Source organism: Babylonia areolata, chromosome 16 (assembly GCF_041734735.1).
Source record: "Babylonia areolata isolate BAREFJ2019XMU chromosome 16, ASM4173473v1, whole genome shotgun sequence".
Lineage (NCBI taxonomy): Eukaryota > Metazoa > Mollusca > Gastropoda > Neogastropoda > Buccinidae > Babylonia > Babylonia areolata.
In genome coordinates, this window is record NC_134891.1 from 10305082 (window position 1) to 10319565 (window position 14484).

A 14484-nucleotide genomic window follows, 5' to 3' on the forward strand; every position below is an offset into this window, starting at 1 on the left:
CACCTCATTGAGATCAGGCAGAGATGACAGGTCGGAATGTTGGTCACCATTCTCTTGTCTGGACTTCTTCCCTCATGAAACTGCATTATTTTTGTTCAGCAAAGTTAATGACACCATGAAGAAGAACACAAAAAGTAGTAACTATGCTTCATATTTGTACCACACTGATCTCATTCACCAAGGCTCAACAGTCATGGGGTTAATGTACACACACATGCACCCTTCTCCAGTCATTCTTCCTCTTGCCCTTGCTCCCCTGACACACACATACACACACACACACGCAGAGCAGTGAGTACCTGCTCAAAGCCTTATTTCCATGCACATGTTCTCAACGTTTTACTTGGAAGTCAAATTCAGCACAGCGTATTTTCTTGGTCTTAAAAGTTGAACTATGCTATGTATCCGAGCATGCGTGCAACTGCTTGTCTGCAAGTTTGTTTAAACATGTGTGTGAAGGATTTGTGCGTGTGTGTGTGTGTGGCAGTAAGTTGAAACTGGGAACAGTAATAGGGAGGGTCTTCAATGGAGGGAGGGGGTGGGGTGGTGGATCGGGACAGCAGACGATGTGTAGATGGGAGTGTTTCCGTATTACACAGATATATATATATATATATATATATATATCACTATCCCTGTATCAGCATTTTGTGGATGGGGATCAGTCTTTGTCTTCCATGATGGTGATTTCAGGGATGATGTAGTCACGGGATTGGGGATGAACTCATGTACGTGTGGGACTGGAGGTGGTGGGGGTGGTGATGTGGGGGGGAGGGAGGGAGGGAGTGGGTAGACGTTCCAGGAAAGGGATGGAGGTATGGCAATGATGGGAGTAGCTTTGTTTTTCTAACTTTCTGTCTCTCTTTCTCTGTGGTTCCTTTCATTCTTTGTTGTTGACAGTGGAGAGAGGAAGATGACCGAACAGTCGTAAGGAAATGAGGTGAACTAACTTCCATTATACAGACATGTGACCACTAACCAGATTCCTGTAGTGTTTTCTAATCTTTTAATTAAAATCGGCACCCCAAAAGCAGAGAGAGAGAGGGAGAAGGGGAGAGAGTGGAAGAGAGGGTGTGTAGATTATGTATAAATTTCATGAACTGACAACAGCATGGAGTTTGTGTTGTTGGTTGGTTTTTTTGTTTAAAATTTTTTTTTTTTTTTTTATCTCTTTCTACTTCCAGACAAACTTATGTCTTACAAAGTGAAACTGTTCTCTTTGGCAGATGTCATGCTAGGGTTTATTTAAAGAAAGAAAATGATTGAAACTCTACTGTGAAGGATTCGATTTGTCAGTATTACTACTCTCTTGAGTGTTACCGTTGCCCTCCAACAACTCGCAGCTTGCCTCATACACAGCAACACATTGCCTTCATTCTGCTGTCTTCTTCTTTGGATCAGGCGGCCAGCATCATGTGGCAGTGGACAAAACTGCTACATTTAAAACCCAGTTCCACCCACATTTGCAGTCTGATCATTCTTCTGGTGGCCAGTCAATCCGTGTTGGCAATTTCGTTACAGTAAGGCTCAGTAATTATGTGTTTTTGTCAATTTTTTTTCCCCCATTCTAGAAAAGGCTCTCAAGGGTTTTTGTGAAGATCAGGCATTTGCTCCGTTTTTTCCCCTTTTTTAAATTTTTTTTTTTACAGCTCCTTGAAACTGAAACTGTCAACCGTGATCAAGTAGAACCAGGGGTTCTGATAACGCATATAAATATGTGTCCTTGACTCACTGAACATGGAAAGGATGCTTTGCATATTCATTGAGCAGGTCCCTGGGATGTTCTGTGAATATCTAGAAAAAGAGTGAAAATCTTGAATCAGAGCTGCAGTCTGACTTTGGATTGTCTGCTTCAGAGTTGTTTCCCTCTGCCACCTCTTGGCCCAGAAACATAGACAATGATGACAAGAACTTGTAATTGAAGGTATGCCTGTCTGTGTGAATGTGTGTAGCATTGCAGATTTGATTGGAGTGCAGCATTAGAGTGACCTTATGAAGGCAGTCTGGGGTCTCCCAAGTAGAATGAATGGTAAAAGAATCCCTTGGGCCTCCAAGACTTCGAACTTATCAGAAGCCTCGTAGGACTAAAACAGTTTGTTGTAGTGTCATGGAAAACATTGGACTTTCGTGCTTTGAAAAGTCCTTGAAAGACTACTGTGCGAGCCAGGGCTGCACACGATGACCATGGGTTCTTGTGTGTTGCTAAGGGTCTCGGGGGCGAGGCCAGGATTCTCAAATGATGGACCGTGTGCTGACTAACCTCATTGATGGCAAGTACACACTGTCGCCACCAGTTGTGCCTTTCTGTTGTCTTCATGTTGCTTGCTTGCTTTCACTGCTTCTGTTTTCTTTCTTTTTTCCCCCCATGTTTTTAATTTTCTATTTTTCTTCTCTCTCTATGTTGTGGTCTCCACGGTGTTTCTTTCTTTCGTTTCTGTGTTCTGTTCAGTTTCATCTGGGAGCCGGTCGCTCAGTGAATGTTATGTTTGAGTTTTGCGAGGAGGGATCTCTTCTGATTACATGTGAGTTTGTCGTTTGTGTGAAGTGCTTTGGACAAGGAGTGGTGTCATGTGTGCATTGCAGAGAACAAAATTCTGAAGTAGTCTTCAGAGTTGTGTGGTTCGATTAAGTGCTGGACAGGTCATCCAGTGGTGCATTAATCAGCTCAGTTCAAGGTTATTCTTCCATAAAATTGTATGGTCATTTTGTTCATGTTAAGTCTGTGTTGGAATTTCACCAATACATGAACCACTGAAATTAAAGGGAAAGGATTTTCACACTCATGGCAGGTGATCAAAACATTTTTCGGCAAATTTATATCACAAATTGACTACACCTAAGAATTTTTAAATGATCCTTAATGGCTAATGGTAGCTGAATTGAATAATGTTTTTGGCTGAGTCCAATTACATTGTTATGAATGACAGCACATTTTCACCAGAATCTAGATCTTAGCTGTGAACAGTTGTTGGCCACTAACACTGGTGCATGTACTACACATTCCCCTTATTTCTTTTTTTTCTTTCTTTTTTATAATCTCTTTCCTCACCACAAGTTACATCCTTAACATCCTTATTACTACTGTTAGTGTTAGCATGAAAGTTCTGTTTAGACCCTATGTTCATGTGAAATGCATGCTGTCAAAAAAAAAAATGTTAAAGAACCCATGGTGACAGAGGAGTTGCACCAGGTGGTTCTGTCCAGAAATCAGTTGCCACACTTTTGTTTTTGTGCAGTGCACTGGCATTTTCAATTTCATTGCAGTCATTGTGTGTTCTTCAAGGTCTGTCTCAGTCTCTGTCTACAGTGTTGGAAGTTGAGGGGGAAACGCTGGGTTACCCCAGTCAGTGTATACATGTCACAAGGAGAGAATTGTGAAGGCAAGGGTTGTGAGACTGGCCTGTTGGTTGAATGGTCAGTCACACCCACACTGTGTGTTGTGTTACTTCCTGGGTGAAGTTCTCTGTCAGCTTTAGCTTTACAATTACAGTGTTGTTGTACTGCTTTTGTCATAGTTTCCTTGTGGCAACACTTTGTCTTTTTGGATGACTTACGTGAACGGAACTGCTCAGGAAGGGCAGTCTACATCAGTGTAACGTCTTCCTGTTTTTTGTTGTTGACAGTTTCCTTCAGTTCTTTTCATTGTGAATGAAGTTGGATGAGGAGAAGGAAGAAAAAAAAAGTGTTTGTGTGTGTGTGTGTGTGTGTGTGTGTGTGTGTAAGCATTTGCATTTTTTCAGAACCAGTGATAAATTATATATATGTATTGTTTTCTACATGTATGATTACTGTAAATCTGTAATATTAAGTAGTGTTATCTAGTGTTTTGTTAATTAAGTAATCAAGTGTTTGGTAGTGGTTCCTAGTGCTAAGAATTGTTATTTAGCGTTAAGTTGTGATATCTGGTGTTAAGTAATGCTATCCATGTAGAGTTATTGAGAGTTCAGTTACAATCTTACACGGATTCCACTCTTGCTGCTCCACTCCAGAAACACAAGAGAGACCAAACCACAACTCCTCTCTCTGATTAAGATTTAAAAAAATTCTTTTATCATATGCAGTATTTCTTTACGTAAATTTGATAAGAACTGCATGAGTCACAAAGGGCTTTGCCTTCTTTTTTTTTCTTTTTCTTTTTTAACTCTGACATCTGCTCAGGTGTGTTCATCCCTTGTTCAAAAAGACTATTAATCAGGGGTGTAACTATAAAGACGAAAGGTGGGGGAGAGGGAGGATATAAAAGTTTGCCTGTGGATGACGGAACCATGGCCCTAGTATCTTTATGCTTTTACCAGACAGTTGTATTGACTGCCGGGCGCACATCCTGAATGAAAATCCCTTTCTTTTTCAAATCTCTTTTTTGTTATGGCGTAAACTGAATGGAATTGTGAATGAAAGTCGAGTCGCATTAGAATGAAACAAGAAAATGTACGAGGGTGTCTGACCTAACATTACATTTTAGTCGAGAGCTAATCGTATGAGTTAATCATCTTCTCCCAGGGTTTTTTTTTTTGTCTTATGTCACAAATCTTTCAGTTTATTCACACTACAGTGTTATCATCTTTAGTCCAGTCCTGTTGTTTATTTTTGTCGTGAGACTGAGTAGACAATGTGAAAGCATACCAGTGTCTCACATTTCTTGATAACAATCCCAACAATGATGGTGTACTATTATCTCTTTCACCATCTTCGGTCACCTTTTTGTGTGTGTGTGTGTGTGTGTGTGTCGTGCTTCTACTAGTTCTAGTAAGATATGTTGTATGCTTCTTTGTTATGGGGGCACACACACAGACACACAGAGACAGACACACACACACACGCACACACACACACGCACACACACACACACACACACACACACATGCACAGACACAGACACATACTCACACAGACACACACAGACTCTCTCTCTACCTCTCTCTCTCTCTCACTTTCACATCAACTCATTCTCTGTCATTCAATCCTGTTGTCTGTTTCCAAAGTGTTTGTCTCTCTCTCTCTCTCTCTGCCTGTCTGTCTCTGTCTCTGTCTCTCTCTCTCATTCTAACTTATAATTATTTGTAAATTGTAACACAATGACAATGTTGATTGTACACCATTGTTGACTGGGATTCTGATTTTTTTTTTAAACATCATTTTGTCTTGCATGCCATGCTATCACTGTGTTGTTCTATAATAAGCATTTCACTGCTCTGTTTGTGAAATTGTTGATGAATGTGCTTGTATATGTGTCTTTTCTTGTGTCTTCTTCCCCCCCGCCCTGCACCCCCCCACACACACCCCCGCCACCCCCCCACGCCACCCCCCCCCCCCCTCTTTTACTTCAGTTTAAAGTTTATGTTATTCGTTTTGTTGTCGTTATTATGGACAAAGAATGAAATGACCTGACAATGTTTATTTTCATAAACAAAAAGTCCGAAAAAAAAAGTTTTATCTCTTTATACCCATCCTGTGTTTGTGGGTTAGGAAAGAAAAAAGTGTGTATATTTTCTGCATAGACTGTATAGGTATGTCAGCACTGTAGCGCACTAAAAAGAACCCACAGCTAGAGAAGGACTGTCCCCTGGCAAAACTCTGCAGAAAAATCCACTTTGAAAGTAAAACAAATAACTTGCTGGCAGAAGAAAAAGAGAGAGAGAGAGAGAGAAAAAAAAGGAGTGGTGCTGCATTGTGCATGTGGCATTGTATACTGTCTAGGGAGAGACTAGCCCAAATTTCTCATGGAGAAATCTGTTGTGACAAAAAACAGATGTACAGTAGAATACAATAGAAAGGAAATACAATACAATACAATACAATACAATACAAAGCAACACAGTACAACCCTTGAAAGGGCATTGCATCCTAGCATGGAATGAAATGGGGACTGATTGCTAATGTATAAGACTTTTTATTGTTTAAAATTTTGTTAACAGTTATATATATATATATATATATATACTTTGGAAACACACCAAGGCATAAAAAGTATATGTTGCCAAGCACAGATCAAAATACATAAATCTGTTCGTACAGGTGTGTGGGGTCGTTCTGGCCCCATTGAACTAAATGAAACATCCTGTCTCGCCGCACTCTTGTGTCGCTGCATTTCACAGTTGTTCATTGGAGAGTTGCCTCAGATTCAAACGTTTACTTTTATTTCACTGTTCACAATGAAGCCTCTGTCAGAATCCCTCAGCACACACAGTTTGGGGGCATTGTGGGGGGGGATTAGGGTGGTGAAAGTGGGGGTGGGGGAGGACAGAGGGATTAAAGGTCATGAGGGATGAATGGTCACTTGGAAAAAACCAAAACGGTTGTGGGTGTGTGTGGAGAGGGAGGAGTGTGTGGGAGAGGGGATTGGATAGAGCAAAGAGATGGAGAATGAGTGAGAGTTGATGTGATAATGAGAATGAAATAACCAGCGCTTTTGTTGTTATTGCTTTTGTGTATTTTGGTGTTGTCCTTGTGATGATATGTGTATGTGTGTGTGTGACAAATTATATAAATGTTCTTATTGATATATAAAAAATATAACTGACATGATGCTGTTTTTGTGTTGTGATCTTATGCACTGGTGATGACGAACGTGTGATAAATTATGATTGTTACTGTGTAATTGTTGTGGACATTAGCCCTTTCAGCACTTGTGAGGGGTGCAGCCTATGCAACCTTCAGTGCCTGGAAAGTTTTGGCTGTCATTTAAAAAAAAAAAGAGAAAGATTTGGAACTTCTAACATGACAGTTCATGTAGATCATTTGTAGTTTGCCTCACCTGTCAGCTTTTACAGTGATCATTCTGAATGCCATTGTCAGGATAATAAAAAAAAAAAAAATAAAAAAAAATCACTGTGTTTATGTCTTGGAACAGTTTTATATTGGCCAAGTAGTGAAAGCACAATGTTCTAGCTGTGATCACAAACAGAATGTGCAGAAGCACAAGTGCTAGAAAAATGAAAAATGAACATGAAATATGAATGCTTAGACTTTGTCGGTAAGTTTTGTTTTACCAAATCTGTTCACCCGTCAACACAAGAGTTGGAAACTGTACATTTTACTGGATCTGTCCACCCCAAACAAGAGTTGGAAACTGTACATTTTACCAGATCTTTTCACCCCAAACAAGAGCTGGAAACTGTACATTTTACCGGATCTTTTCACTCGTCAAAATAAGAGTTGGAAACTGTACATTTTACCGGATCTGTTCACCCGTCAACACAAGAGTTGGAAAGTGTACATTTTACTGGATCTGTCCACCCCAAACAAGAGTTGGAAACTGTACATTTTACCAGATCTTTTCACCCGTCAAAACAAGAGTTGAAAACTGTACATTTTACCGGATCTGTCCACCCGTTCAAACCAAGTGTTGACTGTAACTGTCAATACAGGACAGGGATAACAAGATGGAGAAAAGAAAGAACGTTCCTGTCAGTGACGTGGTCCTCCATTTTTACTCAGCTGTGTGTCTGTGGTTATGGGGAGTTCAGGGGGAACGTCAAAGTGTGTAACTGGAAAAAAAAAAGAAAAAGAAAAATGGTGTTAGAATAACCAAAAAAAAAACCCCAAAAAAACCTGCCATGAAAGCTCAAGAAGGAGAAGAAGGGGCATGATCTTAACAGGGTTTACCAGGTCTGTAGAAGGCCTTCTGCGAGGTTACAGAGCTCTTGTAAACTATTATTATGGGGATGCTCTTTCAATAGAGCAGTGTCCCCACCTTCAGAAAATTCTGCTGCTAGAATTTTCTTCTTATTTTCTGTGGCTTTCTTTGTTCTTGACATTTTTCGTTTTCTTTCTGCCATCTATGTTCCTTTCTGATTTTCTGCTTTGCTGAACAATTCACCAATTTTTTTTTTCTGGAAAGTCTTGATTTTTTTTTCTTTCTTTCTTTTTCTGCACTTGATTGTTGGGCACACTTAACTTTGTTCTATTCTTTTTTTGAGTAGTGGGGGGGTTCTTGTTTCTTTTTTTTTCTTCTTTTTTTTTTTTCGTTTCTTTTTTAATCCTCTGGCAAAACTGTGACTGAATAGTCAGTGTCAGAGGCATGCCGTAGGTGTATGTGCATGATTACTGACCGCTATGTCTGTACTTTTTCCTGTTTGGAGATTTGGCCCAGTGGTAACGCGTCTGCCTAGGAATCCAGAGAGTCTGAGTGCACTGGTTCGAATCCCACAGTCGCCAGTATTTTCTCCCCCTCCGGGACCTTCAGTGGTGGTCCGGACGCCACTCATTCGGATGAGACAATAAATCGAGGTCCCATGTGCATCCTGCACATAGCTCACGTAAAAGAACCCATGGCAAGAAAAGGATTGTCCCTGGCTAAATTCTGTGAAAAAAATCCACTTCGATTGGAACACAAATATAATTGCAAGCATGAAAAAAAAAAAGGGGGGGGGGGGGGGGGGGGCACTTTCAGTGTACTGGGGAGAGCAGCCTGATTTTCACACACAGAAATATGTTGTAATACAGTACAGTATGATACAATATTATATTCTGTTCCATTTGTTGTTTTCGTTCGTTTGTTGTTGTTTTTCTTCTCAGGTTTTTACGGGATCGATGCTGACAGTTTTCCAGCCCTGATATGGCCCCTTGTGGTTGGCTGGGCTGTAAGGATCAGTGATAAATGAGTCTAGCAAGCAAGGAAAGACCTACTGGCCCAAAGCAGGAAGGAGTGGCAGTTCTTTGTTGCTACCCTACATACCAGAGTGATGACGATGATGACATGGATACTTATGTAGTGCCTGTCCTCAGTCAGAGACCAAGCTCTAAGGGCTTCACAAACACGGGAGTCATTTGCACAGCAGGCTGCCTACCTGGGTAGAGCTGACTGACAGCTGCCGTTTGGGAACTCATCATTCGTTTCCTGTGTCATTAAATCAGGTTTCAGTCACGCACACTGTTGTATACTCACACAGACATGCAACATTTAACGTGTATGACTGTTTTGCTTATTTACCCCGCCATGCAGGCAGCCATAAGGGAGCATAAAGGGCGGTAAGTAGTAGTAAATAGTAAGGAAAGACCTGGGGTGGATTGCATGATGTGAACTTGGCAGCGCTAAGTTTGCTTATCATTTAGAGTGTTCCTAACTCCACAGTAAAGTCCATATACTTAGGAATATTCTCAACTCAAAGCAAACTTAACGCTGCTAAGTTCGCTTATCGTTTAGAATGTTCCTAACTCCACGGTAAATTTTAATACTTGGGAATTTTCTTAACTCCAAGCAAACTTAACGCTGCTAAGTTCACTTATGCAACCCGTTCCTGGACAAGAGGTTGGTTACTAACATGCAGTGTTCCCAAAAACGTACATATGTGCGTAAATGACGAACAGATTTACAACTTTGACGCACAAAATTTTTACCCTGTGCGTCAATGTGACGCACACTTTTTCCTGAAACTAACAAGCATCTTACGGCTTCCAGGAAAACCGCGAAGCACGCATCGTGGGCCTAAGCTTAGGCTAGTGCATAGCAGACGAAACTGAGCTGGCCAAAAACGTGTTAGAGTAACTTCCCTTGCCGATGCAGGCAAACGCTGTTGTGTGTTCATTAGTAGTGAGTGCTCATTATGTGCTCATTATAAGTAGTTGACTGTGTTTTCATTGTATTCAAGCATTTTGAATGTCCTTGTTTGGAGAAGGTGTGGGTTTCTTTTCATTTTCATTGTACAATTGTCTTCATTGATTTTTTGTATGTTTTCCTGTTGACCCTCAGAAATGTGACAATGACCCTCAAAAATTCCAGTCAAAGGGTCACAGTGACCCTAAAAAAATCAGGCCCATTGGGAACACTGACATGTTGTAATTGATGTGATGACGGTGTGATCCGTATGTTACCTTTGCATGATGTGCCTTCAGCGGATGTTTGTGTGGTGTTGTCAGGTGACAGCGACCTGCAGAGCATGCTGGGAGGGATGAGTCAGCAGCAGCTGATGCAGCTGTTCGGTGAGTGTGGTTGTCAGCGTCCCAGGAGTGACTGCATTGATCATTGTGTGTTGTGTCTTGTGCTCGGTGTGTGTGTATGTGTGTGTGTGAGATATGTTTCTGTGAGGTGTCGTTGTTTGTTTGGGTTGCACGTGCAGAATGTGAGAGTGAGTTTTAAGGTGGGTGAAAATGTGCATGTGTGTGTGGAACTGTTATGGGGTAGTAGTGTGGGACATGGCTCTGGTGGTCACACACACACACACACACACACACACACTAAGCTTATTCCAAAGGACTGGTTGCTAAAGATCAAACTTACTTTTCTGTTTTAGATAATTATATATATTATACATTTTTTACCTTATTTTATTTATGTTTATAATATGTTTATTTTCAGGTTACTGGATTTTTTTTTTTTTTTTTCAATTCTCTGATGAAAAATTGATGGAATGGGGTTAATGTCAGAGCCATGCGCTGAGTTTTTGAACATGTGTAATGTCTAAACCTCTCTCATCTCTGCTTCATGTTTTTTCCCCATCCATATTGAGACACTTTCCAGCCCAGATACAAGTACCCCTTGTGTGGATCGACAGGGCTATAACTAAGCAACAGTCACGATAGATACCATCTGTTTCTTTCAGGTTTCTGTTCACACGGTTTGTTTATTGGCTGACAAGACTCTTGAAATGTGTAGGATGAGATGACGGGCGCAATAGCTGAGTGGTTAAAGCGTTGGACTGTCAGTCTGAGGGTCCCGGGTTCGAATCATGGTGACGGCGCCTGGTGGGTGAAGGGTGGAGATTTTTACGATCTCCCAGGTCAACATATGTGCAGACCTGCTAGTGCCTGAACCCCCTTCGTGTGTATATGCAAGCAGAAGATCAAATGCGCACGTTAAAGATCCTGTAATCCATGTCAGCGTTTGGTGGGTTATGGAAACAAGAACATACCCAGCATGCACCCCCCCCCCCCCGAAAACGGAGTATGGCTGCCTACATGGCGGGGTAAAAACGGTCATACACGTAAAAGCCCACTCGTGTGCATACGAGTGAACGTGGGAGTTGCAGCCCACGAACGCAGAAGAAGAAGAAGAGAAGAGTAGGATGAGAGATTGGTTAGATAGAGAATGACAGGGGTTCTGATAACACACAGACATGTGTTCCTAATGCTTTGAACAAGGACAGAATGCACTGCTTGTTTGAACTGGTCCCTTGGACATTCTAGCAATTTTTTGAAGAAATTTATGCCTGATGAAAAGAGTGAAAACTGTGTGTCAAAGCTGTAGTCTGATGCTGCGATTGTCTGCCACAAAGAAACGTTAAAAAAAGTTTTTTTTAAAAAGAATATAAAGTTTCCGTTGGCCACTTTATTTGGCCTAGAAAGCCAGATGATCATGAGTGGAAGGTTTGCCTGCCATTGTATGTTTTGGTTAGAAGGTGCAGCATTAGAATGACCCGCTTAAGTAGTCTGGAACCCCCAAGAAATATTCTAGAAGAGTCCTTAGGGCCTCCAAGGGTGTTTTTTTTTGTTTGTTTGTTTTTGTTTTTTTTACCAGAAGCCATGGAAACAGCAAATTGGCAAAGACATTCATTTGATTTTGTGTGAGAAATTTCAGTTGGTTTAATGAGAGAAATCAACTGTTGCAAAATGACAGAACGATCAAAGAAAAAAGTAAACGGTCTGAGAGCAGCAGATTGTGTTAGAGATCAATAAAAGCAAGGGAAAGAAAAAGAAAGAAAAAAACCGAACAGACACACACACACACGCACACACACACAAGAAACTGACAGTAACAGTTTGCCAAAGAGAATAAAGAGAGAAAGTGTCTGTGGCAGTTCTTGTTTTTCGACAGTCGTTCACTCCTCCCTTTTTTTTTTCTTTTTTCTTTTTTTTTTTTTTTTTTTTTTTTTATCAGCCAGCAGAAATCGACCATCTACACCGACGAAACCCAAGATAAAATTAGATTCGTGACTAGACCCACAGACCTTTGACCTTCCTGTTCTCAGCCGGGGGCGTACAACCAGCATATTCTGGATTAACCCTTTCGCTGCCAGGAAAATAAGATTTAAGTGAAATCTATTTGCCAGGGTTTTTTCACCAAAAAAACGGGTATAAATTTTCAAAAAATTCTGTGCTCTTTGTTATTGAGGAAAGACCCATAAAAGTATATATTTTCTGAAAGGTAAATGAATAAAGAACACAAAACACATGATGTTTTCCCATTTTATATATTTTTAGTGACATGCTGTTGTTTTGAAATCAGTGTTTTGTTTTTTGTCACATTTTCAACTTGTTCATTACTAACATTAGTCCGGTAATTTGCACAAAAATATCATATTTTCTGGACAAACGGATATCTGCATACACAAAATCATACTAGAACAACCACAATAAAAAAAAAAAGAAATAAAAAAAAGAGATAGATATACAATGCATTGTGACTTCTCCAAGTGATAATGTGGATGAGAGGCCACACCCCCTCAGTCTCCACCCCCCTCCTCTTCACCCCTCTCACAGGGTCACTTTATCCAGTTCTCATCAGACCACATTGGCTGAGTGCCAAGAATATTGCTCACACTGCCCTGCTAATAATTCAGTCACTTTCTGTCGTCTGCTAAGGTTTGCACAGCCGGCATCACTCACTGATAGTGGTATCTTGGCCACTCTCTTGATTGCTCCCTTTATTTTCTATCAAATCGTCCTATAAATGTTCATCACTGTCTTCTTCGAGTTTATGCTTCAATTCTTTCTGAGCATCAGCAAAAGAAAGCAATCTTGGTTGATTTAGTTCGCTACGATCGCATGTCTTGAGCACGACGTCAGTCCGACATTTTGTTCAGCGAGCGAGGAGAGGAGCCAGGCAAACATTGGGACAGTAACCCAGCCAAAACATTCAAATAAAGGACTGTCTCATGATGTAGATGGGGTTTCTAGCTATGAATAGAATCCAGAAAGATTCCCCAAGCTAAAGCTACCAGCATTTTTGTCAACGAACTGAACGCAAAACAGGGAAAAGTCAGAATATTTCGATGACGAGTTATCTCGTCATTGTGGCAGCGGAGCGTACATGCTTGCCATGACGAGTTATCTCGTCATATAGGCAGCCTAGGGGTTAACCCTTCAACTGCTGACATTTTCGTGAAATGAAATCGATGCGGCGTGAGTTTGAAGCGCGGTTTCCACTTTTTTGTGTGTGCTTTTCAACGGTGTCATTGGTAATGCAGAATTCAAAAAGTAAAACAAAATGATGCAGTCCCAAGAGGAAGAGCTCCAGATACAGGTTGGTAACTGGCATCCTGACCCACAAGCTCAGTTTGAGATGGGCAGGCCTGAATCACTTGACGAGCATAAACTCATCAGCAGCACTGCAGTCAAAGGGTTGAACTGCTTTTCCCTCTCCTCACTTCCTGCAAGAGGAAATGACATGTCCAGCATGTGACAGTTCCGCAGGTCTGACAATTAGTGAGAAGGTCCTTGGCGACAAACTAGTCTGGTGGGGCTGTGCATGTCAAGTGTGTGCGTGTGAGTGTGAGAGAGAGAGAGACAATGGTATTGTGGAGGCAAGGGGAAGGAGGAAGGTCAGCAGTGAGAGATGCCAGTCCTGACCCTCGGTAGGGTGCCATCATCAGCAGGTGTTAACCCCCTCACTGCTGAATGCTGTTGAAACGAGACCAGCATTGTCTGAACTTAAAGGGATATTTCTTCTTTTTGTGTGATATCTGTTTTTATTTTTTTTTCCTGAACAAAAGTACTGCAGTCCCAAGAGGAAGAAATGTCCAAATAAGGAAAGGTGACTGACATCCTGACCTGAGTGCTCAGTTTAATCCCAGTTAGTGAGGAGACTGCCCTTCACTGATGACCATACGCGGCAGTCAAGAGGTTAATTAGAAGAGAGTACTTGATTGTGAGTCGTCATTGGTGTTCCCCATCCATGCCTAATGTAAGACATGAACAGATCATTCCTAATGCCCCCGTCACCCCAGTTCTCCACACACACCCCTACCCCTGCCTCTATCCCCCACCCTCTTCCCTCACCTTCCCCACTTCCGTCACCTTCCCCACTTCCGTCACCTTCCCCACTTCCGTCACCTTCCCCACTTCCGTCACCCCTCCCTGTTGTGTATAGTACCAGTGACTTAACAATTCAACTTTTTTTTTTTTTTTTCACTGTTGATGTAAGTGATGATGTGGTTGTTGTTGGTGGTGTAAAGTGTCCCTTTCTGAGGTGGTGGTGGTGGTGGTGGTTGTCAGTGTCAAGTGTCTCTTTCCGTGGTGGTGGTGGTTGTGGTTGTAGCGACTGTGGTCTGGTGTGTCAGATAGTGATGGTCATGGTGGTGGTGAGAGAGAGAGAGACAGACAGACAGAGATAGAGATGGACAGACGGATTCAGATAGACAATAGGGCTCAGTCAGACAGACAGACAGAGAATCAGGCAGACCGTGAGAGAGAGAGAGACCAAGATAGAGTGAGAGAAAATCACCAGACAGAAAGAGAGACAGTCAGACTGAGAGAGACAATCAGACAAACAGAAAAACAGACAGACAGACAGAGAGAGTGGTTGTTGTTGTGACTGTGGTCTGGTGT

At 41.5% G+C, this 14484-nt stretch overlaps 1 protein-coding gene across 2 annotated transcripts in view; it reads left to right on the forward strand.

The window, feature by feature from the left end:
• Nucleotides 1-14484, forward strand: part of LOC143291136 (proteasomal ubiquitin receptor ADRM1-B-like) — a 34490-nt gene that overhangs the window by 6225 nt on the left and 13781 nt on the right. The window contains exons 4-5 of one of the 2 annotated variants that reach the window (XM_076600806.1): nucleotides 2208-2270; nucleotides 9859-9921. In XM_076600806.1, the coding sequence (XP_076456921.1) occupies nucleotides 2208-2270; nucleotides 9859-9921 (126 nt within the window). The remainder of the gene's footprint in view (nucleotides 1-2207; nucleotides 2271-9858; nucleotides 9922-14484) is intronic. The other variant, XM_076600807.1, reaches the window with a different exon arrangement.